The sequence below is a fragment of the Talpa occidentalis genome, unplaced genomic scaffold (assembly GCF_014898055.3).
Source record: "Talpa occidentalis isolate TD23 unplaced genomic scaffold, MPIMG_talOcc4v2.1 talOcc4.17, whole genome shotgun sequence".
In the NCBI taxonomy this organism is placed as follows: domain Eukaryota; kingdom Metazoa; phylum Chordata; class Mammalia; order Eulipotyphla; family Talpidae; genus Talpa; species Talpa occidentalis.
In genome coordinates this window covers 36897905-36916063 of record NW_023601754.1, presented here as the reverse complement: position 1 = coordinate 36916063, position 18159 = coordinate 36897905, and the positions used below count along the sequence as shown (strand labels likewise).

The window sequence follows — 18159 nt, the reverse complement described above, 5'->3', positions numbered from 1 at the left end:
GGGCTCCCTGGTAGTGCAAGGGGTTAAGACACAACCTATGAAGCTATCTGCAACCACTGTAGCACGAGTTCGATCCCCAGTCAGGGAGCTACCCACATGGCGAGGCAGACCTCTCCTGTCTCACCTGCTGCTCCCCTCAGCAGTGTATTTTAGTAGATCCGCATGTTCTGCTCCCCACTCTGTCTCTGGTGAGTCCTCTCACCCCCGTACCTCTGGCCTGTACCCCAGTTCTTCTATGCATAAATAAATAAATCTTTAAAAAAAAGATAACAGCCATGGGGGGAGGTAGGGCTCTCAAGGGAGGGGCTGGAACACTATACGAGTTGATATCCAGATCCACCCTGGAAGAAGCTGAGGTCAAGGCAGGAATGTTGGCGGCCACTACTGACAACAGGCGCCTTGGCCTGGGGCATGGATCGGGGGTGTGCAGCAGGGGCCGACCCCCAGTTGCACCTGCCAGTAGCTGTGGTGGCGGTCACCTCACTCCGCGTCCTTCTTCTCCTCCGGGATCTCCACCGACAGGGTCTGTTCGCCGGGGTCCGGGCCGGGGCTCATGTGAATCCGCACCGAGTGCTCCTGGGGTCCAGTCGCCCTCTCCCCTCCTCCCTCTGGCTTCTGAGAGGAGGCAGGTGGTGGTGAGCGCGGGGCTGGGGCTTCTGCGGGCGCAGGAGGCGCGGGGGGCACTGCGGGCACAGGAGGCGCAGGAGGCGCTGGAGGTGCGGGCTGGCCCGGGGCAGCGGGCTGGCCAGCTTCTCCACCATCGCCCTCTGAGTTCTTGGCCTGCAATCCAGAAAGGGTGACGTATGAGACAGAGAAGACCCGAGGGTTCTTGGAAGGGCCGGGACATCTCTGTTCTCACCTTCTGGGACTGCCCAAGTGCAAGGAGGGGGATTGTGTACCACACAGGGGGTAGGAGCCCATTAGGGTTATTTGGCAGAAACCGGGTATTATGGAAAGTTTAAGAATGCCAAGCCCTGGTTGGATTTGGAGGGAATCGTGGGACTATCTCAGGCCTCAGTTGAATTGCAGAGCTGGGCCCTTGTGTTTAAGCCTCTGAGCTTTTGAAGGAGGAGAGGCTGTGACTAGGAACCCCCCAACCCCCTCAGCCTTGGCAACACTGACTCCCCGCCCTGCCCACCCACAAATGAATGCTCTTGGGTGAATGAAAGAAACTTGAAGCCAACCAGGGAAAAGCTGACGAAGGCAGGAGCTGTTATGGCTCCTTCTGGAAGCTCTCAAAGGTGGAGACCCCCAGGGGTAGAATGGGCTGGGGACCAACTGGCACTAGGCTGGACTCAGCCCCCTTCAGCGCCCTGTTTGGGGACTTGGTGGGACCCCAGCCTCCAGCCTGCTGGTTCCCATGAGAGCCGGTGGCTGTCTGTGTATCTTTGTGGACACCCGCTCTGTCTGACTCCATGGAGGAAGCTGGGGGTGGGGTGTGACACCAGAGGAGGGGGTCCGAGGGTCCACAGCCATCCAACACCCGCCTGAGCAGTGATAGAGCATTTAAGGCACCCCTGAAGTTCACTCAAGTCATAGGGCATTAAAGGAAGGGCAGTGGAGTGGGGACCCGAGGCAGCTTTGGGGACCTGCTACCCTTGTCCCCATGTTTCTCTAGGTCTTGGGGTACCTGTTCCCCTCCCCTGTCCACCTGAACACTCAACACACACTTCCGGGGCAGGATGCCCAGACAGGGCGCATTTCAGGACTTCTGGCAGCATCCGGCTGTGACGGAGCCCAAAGCCCCCAGCGCAGGCTGCTCAGGTGCCTTGCCGTGTTCCAGTGCTTTCCTGAGAGGTGTCCTGCCCCATGCCTACAACCCTGGCTGGCACCCTGAGGAATGTGGTGTTCAGAAAGCTTGAGGGGCTTCCCCAGGCGACAGAGCTGGTGGCGACACAGCCAGGATTGGGGCCTGCGTCATTAGACTTGCTGTTTCAGAGCTCCTTGCGCTCGCACCTGGTGCCCGGGCTGTTCTCAGTTGCAGGTGGGTGAACTTTCCGTAGAGCATGTGTGCAAATTTCATCTCCAAGCTGCCTCAACACTTCGGAGCCACAAGTCCTGCTTCAGAGGAAGCCTCTGGCTGCCCTGAGGCTTGGAGCTCATGCCCACTCAGTCCCACTGAAGACCCCAACTTGCCAGCCCGACCTTGGCCCTGACGGGTGTTGAGTCAGGCACTCACATCTGCCCCGAGTCCAGGGCCACGGGGGTGGGGGGCTGAATGTGGAGAATGTCTTAGAAGCCCAAATGTCATCGATAATCACTCATCAGACTCCTGCCATCAGGTGGCCTTTGGACAGGTGCCACGCTGTGACAACAGTCTAGCTGAGACTGAGTTCACGGGATTGCTGCCCCGTCCTCGAAAGAGGCCTTGCCACTGAGCGCCTGCCGGGCCCCACCCCCAGTTCCCAGCAGCCTCCCCGAAGGACGGTCATGAACAGCCATAATTAGTGCAATCATTCTAATTGGCGTTCTTGGCATTAGTCACAGACAAGAGTCCCAGAACTAATTTTAAAATTCCCTTTGGATTTATGGGGGTAGGGGCAGACAGCACTGTGCCTGTTGGCAGGGCTTTCTCCTTTCAAATCTTTTAAATTGTCACAGACACGATATTAAATATGAGAACATGACTGCCATCTGGGGAGGGACATTCCCTGCACAAAGCAACTGTTCCTGCCTCTGCCACAGCAGCAGGACTCCCTTTGGGGAACCCCCCTCCAACTCTCAGACCAGGCGAGGCATGTGAGCCAGGCCTCTCCAGAGCACCCCACTGAATGGCCCAGGAACTGACCTATAACCCAGTCTGGCCAAGGGCAGTGAACCTGGGATTTTTTTCTGGAATCACCGGGTCCACTTTTTACAATGGTGCGAAAGCAACATGGATTCAGTAGGTTGGGCTAAAGCTCAGTACGTACCGAACCACGATGTTCGGTGGGGAGGTGGCAAATGCATTATTTTTAGCCTAAGGTGGATGGTTTATCAGGAGAAGCCTCATCGCAAGGCTTTATATAAAATGGGGCTTGTTCTGTTGCAGTTGCTAAACCGGAAGGATGCAACCCTTGAGCTCTTGGGGGCCTGCCTCTTGTGGGAGCAGGGGGGCATCACTGAGAAAGCTGGGTGCTAGATGCCAAAGCCAGCCATTGGCATTGTGCAAACTTCTGGATCTAGCCTTGCCAAGCTTTGCGGTCCTTGACCCAGTAAATTCCTTGTTTTCTCAAGCTAATTTGAGTTGCTGTGTCACTTGCAACCAGTGATTAATATAAAAGGGGGGGCATCAAATGTGTGGTCCACTCTGGGAGACCCCAGCTCTCTGGCTAGCACACAGCTGAAGTGGATGGGAGGGCTGGGCGCCCGCCAAGTTACCTGTTCCAGCAACTGTTGCTGTCTTGCCGCCGCTTCCAGCGCTGCCAGTTCTTTGAGTCGAGCTCGGAGGTGGGCAAGCTTGCCACCCTTCCCTCTGGCGCCCCTTCCTGCTAGAGCCAGGGCGGCATTGAAGAGCTTGGGAGTGCCGGCCCGTGGCGGGAGGATAAGCACACTTTTCTTCTCTTCCTTGGACTTGTTTTTCTTCAGCATGCGCCTGAAAGAAAGCAGCCTCTGCTTATATCACGTGCTTGCTCTGTGAGAGGAAATAAGGTGCGTGTGCACGGACTTCATGGTGGATTGTGTGGCAGGGTTGTTTTGCTAACGATTTTTCAATGCTTTTTCTGGAGCAAGAGCCGTGCTCAGTGTTTTATGCCTAGTGTCTCGCTGAGTGATGGAATAACCACATTGACATGGGTCTTATTGTCTGCAAGAAACTCAAGCTCAGAGAGGTGGAGTACATTCTCTGAAGTCACACAGTAAAACACTGATTCCATTTTTAACATATGGAATCAGAAATAGGATGCCCGGATGAAAAGGGCCCAAAACTTTTGCTTCTTTTTCTTCTGCTTCCTAGTCATTTTACCATCAGCACCATTTTCCACACCTGTCAGACCCATGCTTATCCCCAACAGGTGACCCTGTGATCTTATTTCTGGAGTTCATGCCTCTGTGTGATCCTCTTGGCTTGAAGGGAAGTGGGACATGTGACTTGCTCTCGGCCAACAGGATAGAGCAAGGTGCTGAATATCACTTTTGTGAATATCACATTGGATTGTCTCCCTTGCTGGCTTTGATGATACAAGTGGCTGGGGGCAGGGGAGAGAGGGAGGCCCAACTGGCAAGAACCTGAGGGCAGCCACCAGCCAACGCCCAGTTAGGAACGGAGACCCCCAATCTTACAACCACAAGGAACCAACTCAGCTACCCTTTGCCGATGAAAACTTGAAATGAGACTCAGCTCTGATCAACACCCTGATGACAGCCTTGGAGCAGACCCATCTACACTGTGCCTGGACTTCTGATCCACAGAACTCTGAGATAAGACATCTATGTGGGTTTATAAAATAGACAAATGGATCAAAAAGTTGTGGTATATTTATACAATGGAATATTACTGAGCAATCAAGAAAGAAAACCCATAGCATTTGAGGCAACGTGGATGGACCTGGAAGGGCTTATGCTAGCTGAAATTAGCGAGAAGGAAAAAGATAAATATGGAAAGGTCTCACTTATATGTGGAATACAAAGTAAGCAAACAAAAAATCAAGGAAAAGTCGAAACTAGAAAACGGACCGCAGAACCGAGGCATATAGCAAAGCAGAGGGTGTGATGGGGGCAAAGCAGGGGAGGAATAAACACAGAGGAATACAGTGATGGTTCTTGAGTAATATGTGGCAGGAGAACTATAAGGACTACAACGATGTAAGAAAAAAATTTTAATGAATAAATAAAATTATAAAACAGAAATCTTTGTGGGGTTTAGCTGCCGAATTTGTGTTGGTATTGTTTTGTAGCATAGGTAACTGGTACTCTGTCATTTAAGTCTCCCAGTCATCTTCGGGGATGGGTCCTGTTATTCTCCCTCATTTCAAATGAGGATCTGGAAGTCCAGAGAGAGTAACTTTCCCAAGGCCTCACATCTAGGAAGCAGCAGAGCAGATTCCAACCCGCACCTCTGACCCCAGCACCCCAGATTGTAATGGTCACAAAGCAACATCATGGTCACTACCTTCTAAGACACTGACAATACTCCTGTGACATGGGAAAGATTAGGATTATTGCACCTATGACAGTTGGGGAAACTGAGGCTCAGAATGGCAGGGAGCAACTTGCCCAAGATTGGTAGGAAGTAGCAAAGGCGGAGTCACAGCCCAGATCTAAATGCAATACATCACCCTGCTTCTCTAAATTAGAATAGAATTTCCCATCAGACAGCCCTGGCCTTTTATAAGGAATTTTTCACGCTACAAATACATAATGAGTAGTTTGATTCAAGAACAAATGACTCTGGCCTGCAATCTAGCGGGCCTATGCCATTAATTGGCAAATTCATTCATCAGGGTTCCAGCAAAACTTGTTTGTTTAAAAATGAGCCATTACTGGCTGCTTATCTAATCCGAGGCAATGGATTTAAATTGTGCATATTGATATTAATTGCCCAAGACTTGCATTTTCTAGCCTGGGCCCCGCAGGAGGACACAAACATGGTAATTCATCAGAGGCCTCTCACAGGCCTGGCACTGCCACCTGTGTCACTGGAGTCCATAACTCAGAGCACGCTGGTCTGTGGGGAGGCTCAGTGGGTTATTGAAATGACATGCTGATCGCTAATGGCTGTCTCTGTTTAGAAACATTGAGCTGGCTTCTGGAACCCATCCAGATAAATCCCGGAAATTGATCCTCATTTTCAGATGGTATATGTTTCCCTACAATTAGGATTGAGCTCTTGTCCCCAGATAAAGTAGCTGGCAGGAGAGCTTTTTGCCCCAGGATGGTCAAACCAGAGAGCTGAGCACTTTACTTAGTTGGGTCCCCCATCTATAAAGCGGGGAGCTTGGACAGAATCTCATGCATGACTCTTGCCAACCCAGATGTGCCTTGGCCCTGTGGCTCTCAAACCACACCTCTCCTTTCAAGGGCACGGCCCGTCCATGACCTTCTGCCTCTCTCCTGGAGCTTGCTTGTCTAGAAAGCCAGCCTCTCTGATGAATCTGCCAAGACCCCCAGGCCCAGGGCCTTCATCCTACAAATTACACTAGCCCTCGACCTTCTCCAGCACCGGGTGCAGGCTCACCACCCGCACAATCAGGCCTTTTCGGAATTCCAGCTGATTTGCAAACCTTTGCCTAACCAGCAAGAGGAACAGAATGGCAGCTGAACTTGGCTTTGCTGAGACTTGCTCCTTCCACAGGGGAGCAGGAAGGGGGAGTGGGATCCTGGTGCCAATTCTCAGACATAAACAGTCCATTCTCATTATTCATGGTATTTAAGTTCCAGAAAGTGCTTGCAAACAACGCATTAGTGACTAGTGAACCATCGCTTCTGGGGAAATTACAGGGTTCATTTCCACCAGCCTCTCATCCCATTTTCATCAACCGATCAATACACAAGCCTGCCTCATGTGCGTTTGTTTAAAGTGTGTTATTTAATATGCGCTGTTGATTCATTCACATTGAGCTTGTGGTGGACAGCTCAATAACTCACTTCTGAGCCCACCGCAGCCTTCCTGCCCTTAGCACAACGCCTAAACTTGGAGGCCACTTGAAACAGTGCGATCACACACAACAACAACAAAGACTGAAAAACGTGGCACATAATGGCCCAGAAGACGCATGTTTAGAGTGGGAGCGGAACCAAGAAGGCAGAGTGTCACCTGCTCAACCTCGGATGGGAGCGTGCCCTTTGGGTGTCTCTGTACATGCCCATGAGTGACTAGGGAGGCCCTCAGGTATTGAGTTGGGGGTTACAAAGACATTTTAGTGAGTAGGCGGATTACAAATACAAAATCTGCAAATAATGAGGATTGACTCTATTTCCCTCTCCCTTGGCCGAGGAGGGAGACGCGGGCAGATTCTGCGGGACAAGTTCAGAATGACCAGCCTTTGGAAGGGCCCAATGTCTTCCCTGAGAACAATCAGGTAACTCGAGTCACAGAGCAGCTTCCTTCCCTAGGGGACCCCTCTGTCTTGTGTGTGTTATATGCTGATGCCAAGGCTATATCCACTTGCCACCTTTGGGGGTTGCTAAAGGGACCCTGTAGGAGGCTGAGTCCCATCCAATCACTCCTCTGTGTAAAATTCTGCCTATCTTCCCTATCATTAAGCGTAAAAGCCAAAGCCACTGTGAGGCTTCATCTACAAAGCTCTACAAATCTCATCCATGCTTGTCTGCACACACACTATGCCTGTTCCTCCTTGTGGCCTTTGCACATGCTGTTTCCTCTGCCTGGAATGCTTTTCCCTGCAGTCCCCCAGCTCACTCTCATTTCCTGCGACTGACTTGACTCAAATCACTCCCTCCTGGACTCTGTCTCCTAACATGGTTTTACTGTTTTCTCAGCCCTCATCCCCAGTGGATACATTATATAATCATTGTTACTCCACTAGAATGTAAGCTTTGTTTGCTTCCTGCTGAGTCCCCACAGCCTGGAATTATGACTCAATAAATTATTGTGCTACATGTGTGGATGTTGGTGAGTTTGTTCCCTTTGTCATCACCACTCTGTGTCATTTACTCATAGTGTCACCTCATAGGACAAAGCAGAAATTAAGAATATGTGATGAAAGGCAAGGGGGGAACAGATGTGTGGATTAAAAAGACTCTATCCAATTGAAAAATTCTAGAGTATATTTAATGGATAAAGAAGAGCTATTGTTATTGTTATTATTGTTATTGTTATTGTTAATATTGAGTACTCCCAAATACCAGGGACCCTACTGGAGAAATCCACATACATTATTTTGCTTAATCTTCTCAAAAACAAAGCCAGGACTTATTAGTCCTATTTTATAGAAATATATATGATTTGGGCCTCCCCTGGTGGTGCAGTGGTTGAGCACTGGGCTGCGAAACTGCCCACAGCCTCTGCAGCGCTGGTTCGATCCCCGGCCCCCGGCAAGGGTCCCACATGGCACGCAGACCTCTCCTGCCGTGGCCTCTGCTCCCCTCAGCAGTGTGCTTCATCAGTCTGCCTGTTCTGCTCCCTGCTCTGACTCTGGTGAATTCTCTCACCCTCCTGTACTTCTGACTGTACCCAGTGCTTGTATAAATAGATAAATGTTTAAAAAAATAAATTAAAAAAAAAGAAAGAAATATATATGATTTTACAGAAAACAGACCAGAACGGTTAAGCAACTTTTTTAAGGTCACACAGCCAGTGTCACACATGGGTGGGATTTGAGCCCTATCAGTCTCCCAAGCCTATCTGGGTTTTCTTCTATACCATGCTGCCTTCATCACTCAATTAAAATCTGATCTTATGTGGTACATATACACAATGGAATATTACTCAGCAACCAAAAAAGATAAACACATGCAGTTTGCAGCAACATGGATGGAGCTGGAAGGGATCATGCTCAGCAAAATAAGCCAGAAAGAAAAAGAAAAATACCGGATGGTCTCACTCATAGCAGGAATTTAGAAAAACCTAAATAAGGGACCAGGAAAAAGACTAATTAATACAAAGCAAAAATCAAAATCAACAAGCAACTATAAACCAGAGACAAACCACGGGGTGGGGGAAGGGGAGAGGAAGGACTAGGGTCAAAATAAGGGGGGGGGTGCAATTGTATGGGGAATATAATCAAAATGATAATGCATACATTGTGCAAAAATGAAAACTGAATGGCCTTCCCGGTGGCACAGCGGTTGAATGCTGGGTTGCGAAGCTGCCTGCAGCCTCTGCAGTGCCGGTTGGATCCCCAGCTGCTCCCCGGCCACCGGAGGAGGGTCCCACCTGGCACGCAGACCTCTCCTGCCGCCCGCTGCTCCCATCAGCAGTGCACTTTGTCAGTCTGCCTGCTCTGCTCCCCGCTCGGGCTCTGGTGAATTCTCTCACCCTCCCGCGCTTCTGACTGTACCCAGTGCTTGTGTAAATAAATAAATAAATCTTTTTTTAAAAAAATGAAAACTGATGTAAGAATTATATAAAATAAAATATTAAAAAAATAAAGTAGTCACTTCTCTTGATAAAAAAATTTTTTTTAAAAATCTGATCTTAAAGTTTCAAAACCAAAAAACCTGCTTTTCCAAAAAAAAAAATCACCCATCCCAACACTACAAAACAGATGCACAAGGTTATATATTGCAGTGCTGTCTGCAACTGTAAAATATTGGAATACCCTGGTGGCCATGGGTAGGGATGGTCTCTGCAGCTGTCAAAATGAGGAAAATGAGGAATAGGAAGCTGAGCTGGTAGAGGATGTTTCCCAGGATTTGTTGCCACATGAGAAAAAGCAAAGTGCAAGAGCAAATCTACAGTACACAATCTTTTGTGTAAGACAGAAAGGGCAGTGAAATATCCACAGATCTGCCTATTTTGGGCCAAAGGAAAGTCAGGAGGGAGAAAGCAGACACTGGTGAGCTGGGCACCTGTAGGGTGTGGGCGGGCACAGGTCGGGGAGTCGGGACACTTCTCTGTGTATACTATTTTGTAGAATTTTGATTTTTGGTACCATGTTAATGTTCCACATTTTCAAAACAAACATACAAAAATCAACACGGATCGGGGTACCCAAAATGGAGCACAAACCAGAACACACAAGCCTAATTGTATTTCAAGTGAATTAAATAACCCATAAAACGGAAGAAAAAGAGAACGTACCCAGAAAACTTTGAACACAACACTTACATCATCTGTGTCAAATAAAAGACAACTTTCTTTATATGGTAAGACTGATCAAATGAATACTTGTTATGAGGAAAACAACCATGGAGAAGAAACATACAAATGTAGAAAGGGAGAGTAGATGGTGTTATATTAAAATAGAGACATGATAGATAGTTGATAGATGGGTGGATGGATGCATGGGTAGATTAGATAGACAGACAGACAGACAGTTCAATAGATAGATCGATAGATAGATAGATAGATAGATAGATAGATAGATAGATAGATAGATAGATAGATAGATAGATAGATAGATTTGATTGATAGATCCAGAAAACAGATGTGACTATACATTTCAGCATATGTGTCTACATGTGTGGGTATATACTTGGGTACATTTCCCAGCTCTGTCTCTGTTGGAGCCTAGTAACACCCCATAGTGATAAGCACACTTAGTATTCAGATATTGGTTTTTAAAACCATTCTCCTCTAAAAGGAATCAATCATCCTTGGAGAGATGGCCATTTCCAAGGGTGAGGCAGGAAAAGCAGGGATGAGGCTGGTGTCAAGCCCAAGCTGTGCTATAAGCAAAGCAGTGCCTGAACAGGTGGAGATATTAGCAAAGAGTCACAAGAGCCAGACTCAGGGGGGTGCCCAATGGCCATATCTGGAGCCTTTGAACATCAAAATAATGATTGGGATAAGATATTGTAATACAATAGGATTGTAATATAATCAAAATAATGATTTAATAGGGTGTTCATAAGGTAACTCCATACTGATACAAGTAGAAAAATGAAAAAATTCTTGCCAAGAGTAGAAGGCTAGCTAAGAAATGCAAAAGGGGGCCTCCCTGGTGGTGCAAGGGGTTAAGATACAACCTATGAAGCTGTCCGCAGCCTCTGCAGCACACATTCGATGCCCCAGCCGGCCAGGGAGCAACCCACATGGCGCAGCAGACATCTCCTGTCTCGCCCGCTGCTCCTCTCAGCAGTGTACTTCAGTCAGTCTGCCTGTTCTGTTTCCCCCTCTGGTGAAACCTCTCACCCCCCCCACACCAATGCAGAATGCTTGATGGGGTGAAAAAAATTATCATTCTACAGCCATCATGGTGATCCCTGATTTTGCAAAAACCTTCCGTAGATTCTGCAAGCAGAGGGAACAGAATGGGAACAGGATCTCTATGGCATCTTAAATGACATCCCATTAATTACTGATTCATTGTGAGAAGAAAAATAGTAACCCGAGAGTACAGAAAATTTAACCAAGTGATCAAGGTAAAAATTGTCAGTCCTAGGAAAAAACAGTGTCCTAGGCCTCTCAGTACACAGCACCGAAAAGGAGACATCACTTCTGAGTGTTTCCTGCCCCAAATGCAGAAGCAGAAGGTAATCATGAGAAAACACCAAATAAACTTAAGTAGAGGGGCATTCTTCAAAATAACTAGCCTGTCCCCTTTAAAGAAGCTGAAACCATTAAAGAAAGAGGCTGGAGAACTATCTGCCTAGAAGGAGACTGCAGCTCCCTGGGGACTTAGTGTAGCCGAAGGCCCTCAGCTGGATGCAGGGATGGAAAAGGAGAATTAGACAAGCCCCTGGGGACATTCAGCAAAATCTGAATATGGACAAGGGATGACAAAATAGTATGGTTTCAATATTGAATTTTCTGATTTTGATCTAGGTATGACTGAGCTCGCTAAAGGTTTTGTAAGAGAAAGTTCTAGTCCTGCTAAAATGCACACAAAAAGTTAAATGGACTTTTTTTTAATAAGGAAAAAAAAATGTACCTGGCCTTCTTTCGGAGTAACTTCTGAGACTCAGGATAATGCACCAAAATCTCATTCAGATCCTTCTTATCCAGAATGAAGAGGTTGGTAAAGCCGTGGGCCACCACGTTGGCCGTGCGCCGGTTCCCCCCACCGATAGCCAGCAAACTGGGGCAGAGAAAGGGGCAGGTGAGACCCTCAGGGGCTGCGGCTTTGACCCCACTAAATTCTTGACTTTACCTTGTCGCATGCAGGCAAGGGGGGTGCACCCTGCCGTGTCGGCTGGCACCTGTGCAGCATTCTCAGATCCCATGAGGACAGGGTCCTATCGATGGTCCCCCACCCCCAACCTCAGCCCAGTCCCCCCATTTCACCCCAGTTCCCCTCTGACCTTATTTCTCCAAACACAGATCCGGCTTTCAGTGTCACCAGCACAGACTTGCCATCCGGGCCACCCAGGACCCGCACCTGCCCCGCCTGGATGATATACATCTCACGGCCTATCTCCCCCTGAAACAGAGAAGGGGGGGCCCTCTGTCATAGCCAAAGACTACAAAAGCAGCAGGAGAGGGTGCAGAGGTGGGTGGTACAGTGAGGAGGAACCTGGGCTGGTGTCCAGCCCTGCTGTCTACACGGGATGTGGTGTGGGGTCAGACACTTTTTCCCTGTGCCTCAGTCTCCCCATCTGTGGATGGAGGGCCGTGACCACCCCCAGCCTGCATGACCCACAGGTCTGTGGAAAGGAATTAGCTAGATGTGTTGTGAGGTGCAGGTGTGATCTGCAAAATCTTAATTGTATACCCTGTGGGGCACCGACCAGTGCCTCATACAATAAATGGGCACCTGTGCCCAGCACACAGCACACCAGGGGCTCAGCAAGTATTTGCAAAAATTTGAAATAGGAATAAGCAATAATAATGCTCATGCTTGCACAGCAATTCCTTGCACCAGGCACTGTTCTAAGTGTCTTATGTGGCCGAGCCTACTTAATCCTAACAGCCCACTGAGGCAGGGACACTTTGCCCAAGGTCACAAGGCCAGGCCTACACAGAGCCAGGATTCGAGCCCAATGTCTGGTCCCAGACCTCATGGTCACCATGAATAGGAATGTGTTCCCCTGAAAGTCATATGCTCAAGTCCTAAGCCCCAGTTCCTCAGAATGTGACCTTACTTGGAAATAGGAGCATTATAAATAACATTTGTTAAATTGTAGGAGGTTATACTGGAGTCAGGAGTGCCAACATGTTAATCTTGGACTTCCAGCCTCCAGAACTGTGCAACAATGAATTTCTGTTGTGTAAGCTTTCTGGTTGGTGGCCCATTGTTACAGCAGCCCTTGCAGACTAATACACAGGTCTAACTCTAAATTAAATCATAATGAATGAATGAATGGTTATTGAACTGCAGCTTGGACTGCAATCAGAAATACCCAGGCTGCTATGTACTTTCCAATCCTCATGCCTCAGAGGTCCCTGCCCTTACCTGCTACCTGTCAGTCACACCTGGCACGTATGAAGGGAACAGACAGGTCAGGATTACATTTGTGATTCATTTGACAAATGTCTGGGCATCTCATAAATGCATGCGCTTCTTTAAAATAAAGGCGGGGGGGCCTCCCCTGGTGGCGCAGGCAGTTGAGCACAGCGTTGTGAAGCTGTCTGCAGCCTCTGCAGAGCGGGTTCAATCCCAGCCAGCCAGCGAGAATCCCACATGGCGCGGCAGACCTCTCCTGTCTCACCCGCTGCTCCCCTCAGCAGTGTATTTCATCAGTCTGCCTGTTCTGTTCCACGCTCTGTCTCTGGTGAATCCTCTCACCCTCCCGTGCACCTGGCCTCTACCCAGGTTCTTGTATGCATGAATAAGTAAATCTTAAAAAACCAAAAAAGAAGCTCTAAAAAAATTTTTAAAATTAAAAAAAAGGAAGGAGGTTTCATTTCCCTGTTTCTGTGTCAAAGTTAACACAGCGTCAAAGTGGGTGAGACCTGTGGATCTTCCCCTCACCTCACTAACTAGCCTTGGATTGCCCCAGGATAGCCTGGGGTGTCTCTGTGAGACTGTCATGAGCAAAACCAGACAGCAGAGGGCGCCATTCACACATTCACCAAGTACTCCAACTAACTGCAAGCTGATTCACTTTTCCTGGTCTGGAGCGAATTTTGTTACCCACAAGGATGATTGCAACAGCAGAAGCACCTGCTCCATGCCAGGTAAGGTGCCAAACTCCTATGTATGTCCTATTCAGTTTTCACAACCACCCCATGAGGGAGGCCCTAGCAATATCCCCACTTTATCCAGAAGAGAGGGCAAGCTACCTGCCCAAGATTGCAGTGACTCCAATGTCAGACAGATCACTCTACTGTTCCCAAATATCTCTTGGACTCTCAGGCTGCAGCTTGAGAATTTTCAGCCTCCTGCAGCACCTTTTCCCCGGCCCTCTGCTTCCAGAAACTTCAAACAGCATGGATGGGTATTCCAGAGTCTTCCGGGGGTTGCGTGAACAATTATTTTCATCCCAGCACACACATCTAGTCTTATTAACAGCTCTTTAGTAAGAGGAATGAAAACTAGTTCTTCGCCCCCTCCCTCAAGCACTCACCAGGTGACCTTGATGAGTCTGACCTTGAATCCCAACAAGTAAGAACAGAAAGTGCCCCAGACACCACCTAACCCCAAGATTCAAACCCAAATGTTTTCCAGGCTCAGGGGGGTGATATAAAGGAGTGAAGTGGGCCTTGTGTGGGCCAATGGGGAGTGGCAGAGTCTGTGGCATCAGGAGAGATCATGACGTCCCTCCAGGGGCAGTGCCTTCTCCACTCCTGTTGACTCGGTTATTTGAGACAGTGTGGCCCAGCGCTAGCAGATTTTCTGTTTTCAGCCAGAAACTGGATTGTTATGCGACATCTTCTAATTTTCAGAACTAATTCAACTTTTCTTTAAAAATAGGCATTTTAAAAAACCCACAAAACATGGTTCTGAAACCAGCATGGCCAGTCTACAACCCCTGGCCTGGTCCCAACCCTTCTTCCACCTGATGGGAGGACCAGGCCAAAAGCAGTTCTACCTACACTGCTTTCCTACCATTTAAGGCTCCCAACTTTCCTTTTCTGTAAAATGGGGTTCCTAGTGCTGACCCCATGGTCCCCCTAAGGGAAATGTAATGGAGATGTAATGCAAAACTGCAAGCACATCCAAGTTCATTGCACAGAGCTGGACAAAGCCCCCTCATGCCAAGCACCCAGAGCCCGGGACTCCCTGACCACATCGCAACTGCTCCGCACTCACCTTCTTGCACACGTAGTCGTTAGGCAGGTAGACGACAGAGCGCAGCCTCTTCAGCATGTCAAAGATCATCTGCCGGTCACAGCCCTGCCCCAGAGGGGGGAAAGGAGCCCCATTTAGAGGAAGGTGTGGGCTCTGGGTAGCCCAGGGCCCTGAGGGTGGGGTCGCCAGGATGGCACTACCTGGAAGAGGGCCACTTTGCTGACAATGTCATAGTTCACGTCGATGGCAAGGTCCAACCGCATCTTGTCTGGAAGCTGCACCATTAGCTCTGACTCATCTGCAAACAAGACCCTGGCAGAGGTCAGAGGCACAGCCAGGCGCACCCCCACCAGGCACAGGGTGAGTCTGCACTGGCTGGTTGGCTCTATTCCCTGCGGCTCCAGGTGAGGAGAGGACCCTCTCTCACCCTTGCTGATGTTTCTGCCAGGGACGTCCCTGTGCATCCCCCAGCTAACTCCTACTCATTCTTCAGAACCCAGTGCTAATGTCACCTCCTCCAGGAAGCCCACCCTTAAGATCCACCAAGTAGCAATTATGCAAGCGTCCTGTGCTGTAGTCCTTGTCACTCCCTTTATGGAAATTGTGGATGAACTGTCTTCCCTATTCACACCATAGAATGTTAGCAACAACTGTTTCTACAAAGTGTTTTACAAATATTATTTTATTAAATCCTTCTAGCAGCCCACGAGGTGCCTGCTACATTAACCCCCACTTTACAGACAAGGAAAGAGAGGCTCATTGAGAGCAGTGACTTATCCACAGCTCTGTAGTCCTGGGGGACAGAATCAAAACCCCCATCCAGGGCCGTATGCAACCTCTCCTGCCGCCCGCTGCTCCCCTCCAGTGTACTTCGTCAGTCTGCCTGTTCTGTTCCCCGTCTGCTGGTGAATTCCCACCCTCCCTTGCTTCTGAGAGCAGGCCATGCAACTCCACAGTCTGCCCCAGGAGAGCAGGGATGGAATTGGCTTGGCCACAGTGGAGTCTGCAGGGCCCAGCAGAGAGCCTGGCATGGAATGAAAGTGGGTAACTGCAGACAGGAAATGTGCTACCTGATCCCAAACCCAGAGCCCCTCCCGCTGCGCCACCATTATTCAGGGGCCCGAGCACTGAGGCTGTGTGACATAAGGCAAGTCAGGGCCCTCTCTGGCCCTTCACATGTGCCCTTCTGAAAAGGAACAGCAATGCAGGTGTCACAAGGCTGTCACCAGAATGGAATGGGGCAACTGGGGGGAACACGCCTGTAAACTGTAGAGTCATGTGCACTAGCAGTGAAGGGTAATGGAGATTCTGCCATTCAGTGTCCACAGACTTGCCAATACCTGGCCGCGTATCCCCCCCCAGCTGGCCAAACTCCAGAAGCAAAGTATAACATAAAGGTTACCAGATATATATCTGTCTACCCATCCATTCATCTGTGGAAAGCGAGAGGGTGGTGAGAGGGAGAGAATGCCTTCTCTCCTGATTTCGACCCCTCCTGTGTTTCCACCTCCGACGGGGATGCATTTCAAGGTGGGTAAAGTGAGCTGGGACAGGGTGGATCTTCAGGGGTCTCCCTGAACCCCTCTCACGTCTATGTTGGGGCTGCAGCCAGAGAGGCCCCAGTAGCCTGGGACTCAGGGACACAGGATGGGACGAGCCCAGGATGGCAGGCTTGGGGGAGTCGGTGGGGGGAAACCCCAGGGCCATGGGGCACCATCTTACCCAGCATGCCTTGGGAGTGCCAGGTGTACTCGTACCAGGTCTTGACCCGGTTTTGCACAGACCTCGGGATCTTGTAGAAGTTCATGTACTTCACGGTGCTGTCCATGCAGCTGCGGTAGTAGGTCTGTCCCGCAGTGGCGGCCCCCACTACGTCTCTCATCTGGGGTGGGACAGGGGAGTTAAGGGGGCTGCTGGGCCAGAGTGGGCCAATGACCACACTTTGGGGACTTGGGGGGCAACTTTGTACAGACCAGGGGCATAGGCGTGAGTGGTAAGGGAGATGGGGAGAAAGAGGAGACATGTGCCTGCACACAAAGGTTTGGTGAACAGAGGCAGCTCTGGCCCCAGCGTGGGGGTACCCTCTGCAGCCTCAAGCCCCTAGGTTGCAGAGGAGGGGGTACCTCACTGCAATGGGCTGATTCTGGTGTAATGTAGCCCCTCCGTGCCAGAGGCCCTTTGACCTCAAGCTGGAAGACAGATGAACCCCATGCACTGCACGATGGTGGCCTCATGTACTGACCAGAATAGCAGATGCACCCCTACATGTGAGAAACCCCCCAGGACTTCTCTCCAAGGGAAGAGCCCAAATCCTCAACCTTTGCAGAAAACTATTCTGTTCAGCCATCCAACATATCCCTAAGGGATTGACATTTCAGCTGGGCAACCTCAGAGAGGGAGAGGACCTGGAGACCAGCACCCCATTTATCCAGCGGGGCCCAGAGTTCCAGGCGCCTGACTCCTGGGCCAGGGTTCTTTCCCGGGCTGGGTCCCACAGGAGAGAGCACAGATGCTGACAGCAATGGGAAGGAGAAGGACCTGCAGGCAGGTGGGTGGGGAGCTACACTAGTGACCCAGCTACCTGTCCGATCATCACGGAGAAAGCAAAGACGCCCGTGAAATAGTTCAGCAGCTGGAAGACAATTTCAAAGAGAGTCTCGGGGTCAGGCAGCCCACCAATGGTGATGAGGGTCTTCACAGCCCAGTAGAAACAGCGAACGTAACTAGGGACAGAAGAGAAGGTGTCCTTGGTCGTCACAGACCCCCCCATGACCCTGGGTGGCCTGACCGATAGATGTGCATGGAGCCCCAAAGGAAAATATAAGGAGAACCACCTTTTAGGCCCAAGAATGTTCTGAGATTTGCAGCAAGAGCAGACCCTGGAATACGCTGTCTGGTTTGGTCCTGACTCTTGCAGTTCCTGATGCCTGTGCTCCTAACATTTCCCACAATATCCTTCCAATATTTCAGTCTTTCCTTCGCTACCCCATCATGTTGGTTCCCAGAGCACAAGAGCTATGATGATGTTGGAAGACAGCTCAAGGCCCACCTTCCCTGTCTTCCCACTTTCCAGATGGTGAAGCTGAGGCCCCCAAAGGGCAAGGGAACACCCATGATCACCAGCTGGCAAGTTCCTGGAAGCCAGGGTGTCATCTGTTCCTTGACAGAGGCCCACGAACCATCAGGAAGGGAGCTGTGGGTGAAGGGGGCCTGTGTGTGTGGTCAAAGGCTTAGGAAAAGCCTGAGCTTGGCCATCATGAAGCAGCCAGAGCCACTCAAGCTCCTGTCCATACCTGCAGACCGTGCCTCCCAGCATGGGGGTGAGGCTCACAAGGCCTCCAATCAGGCCAGTCCTGGTCAGCTGTCCTGGACCTTCCTGCCCTCTTATCAGGGCACTCGGGAGCCATCTGGAGTTGGCCCAGGTCCCTACACACCCATCTTCCAG

The 18159-nt window shown here is 49.9% G+C and overlaps 1 protein-coding gene across 1 annotated transcript in view; it reads right to left on the bottom strand.

Moving 5' to 3' along the window:
- Positions 1-480: 480 nt before the first annotated feature.
- CNGB1 (cyclic nucleotide gated channel subunit beta 1) overlaps positions 481-18159 on the bottom strand; it is a 58521-nt gene continuing 40842 nt past the window's right edge. The window contains exons 25-32 of the mRNA XM_054697504.1: positions 17296-17437; positions 16437-16596; positions 14915-15012; positions 14736-14819; positions 11845-11963; positions 11475-11621; positions 3361-3574; positions 481-780 (exon numbers count right to left, since the gene is read on the bottom strand). Coding sequence (XP_054553479.1) covers positions 481-780; positions 3361-3574; positions 11475-11621; positions 11845-11963; positions 14736-14819; positions 14915-15012; positions 16437-16596; positions 17296-17437 — 1264 coding nt within the window. The remainder of the gene's footprint in view (positions 781-3360; positions 3575-11474; positions 11622-11844; positions 11964-14735; positions 14820-14914; positions 15013-16436; positions 16597-17295; positions 17438-18159) is intronic.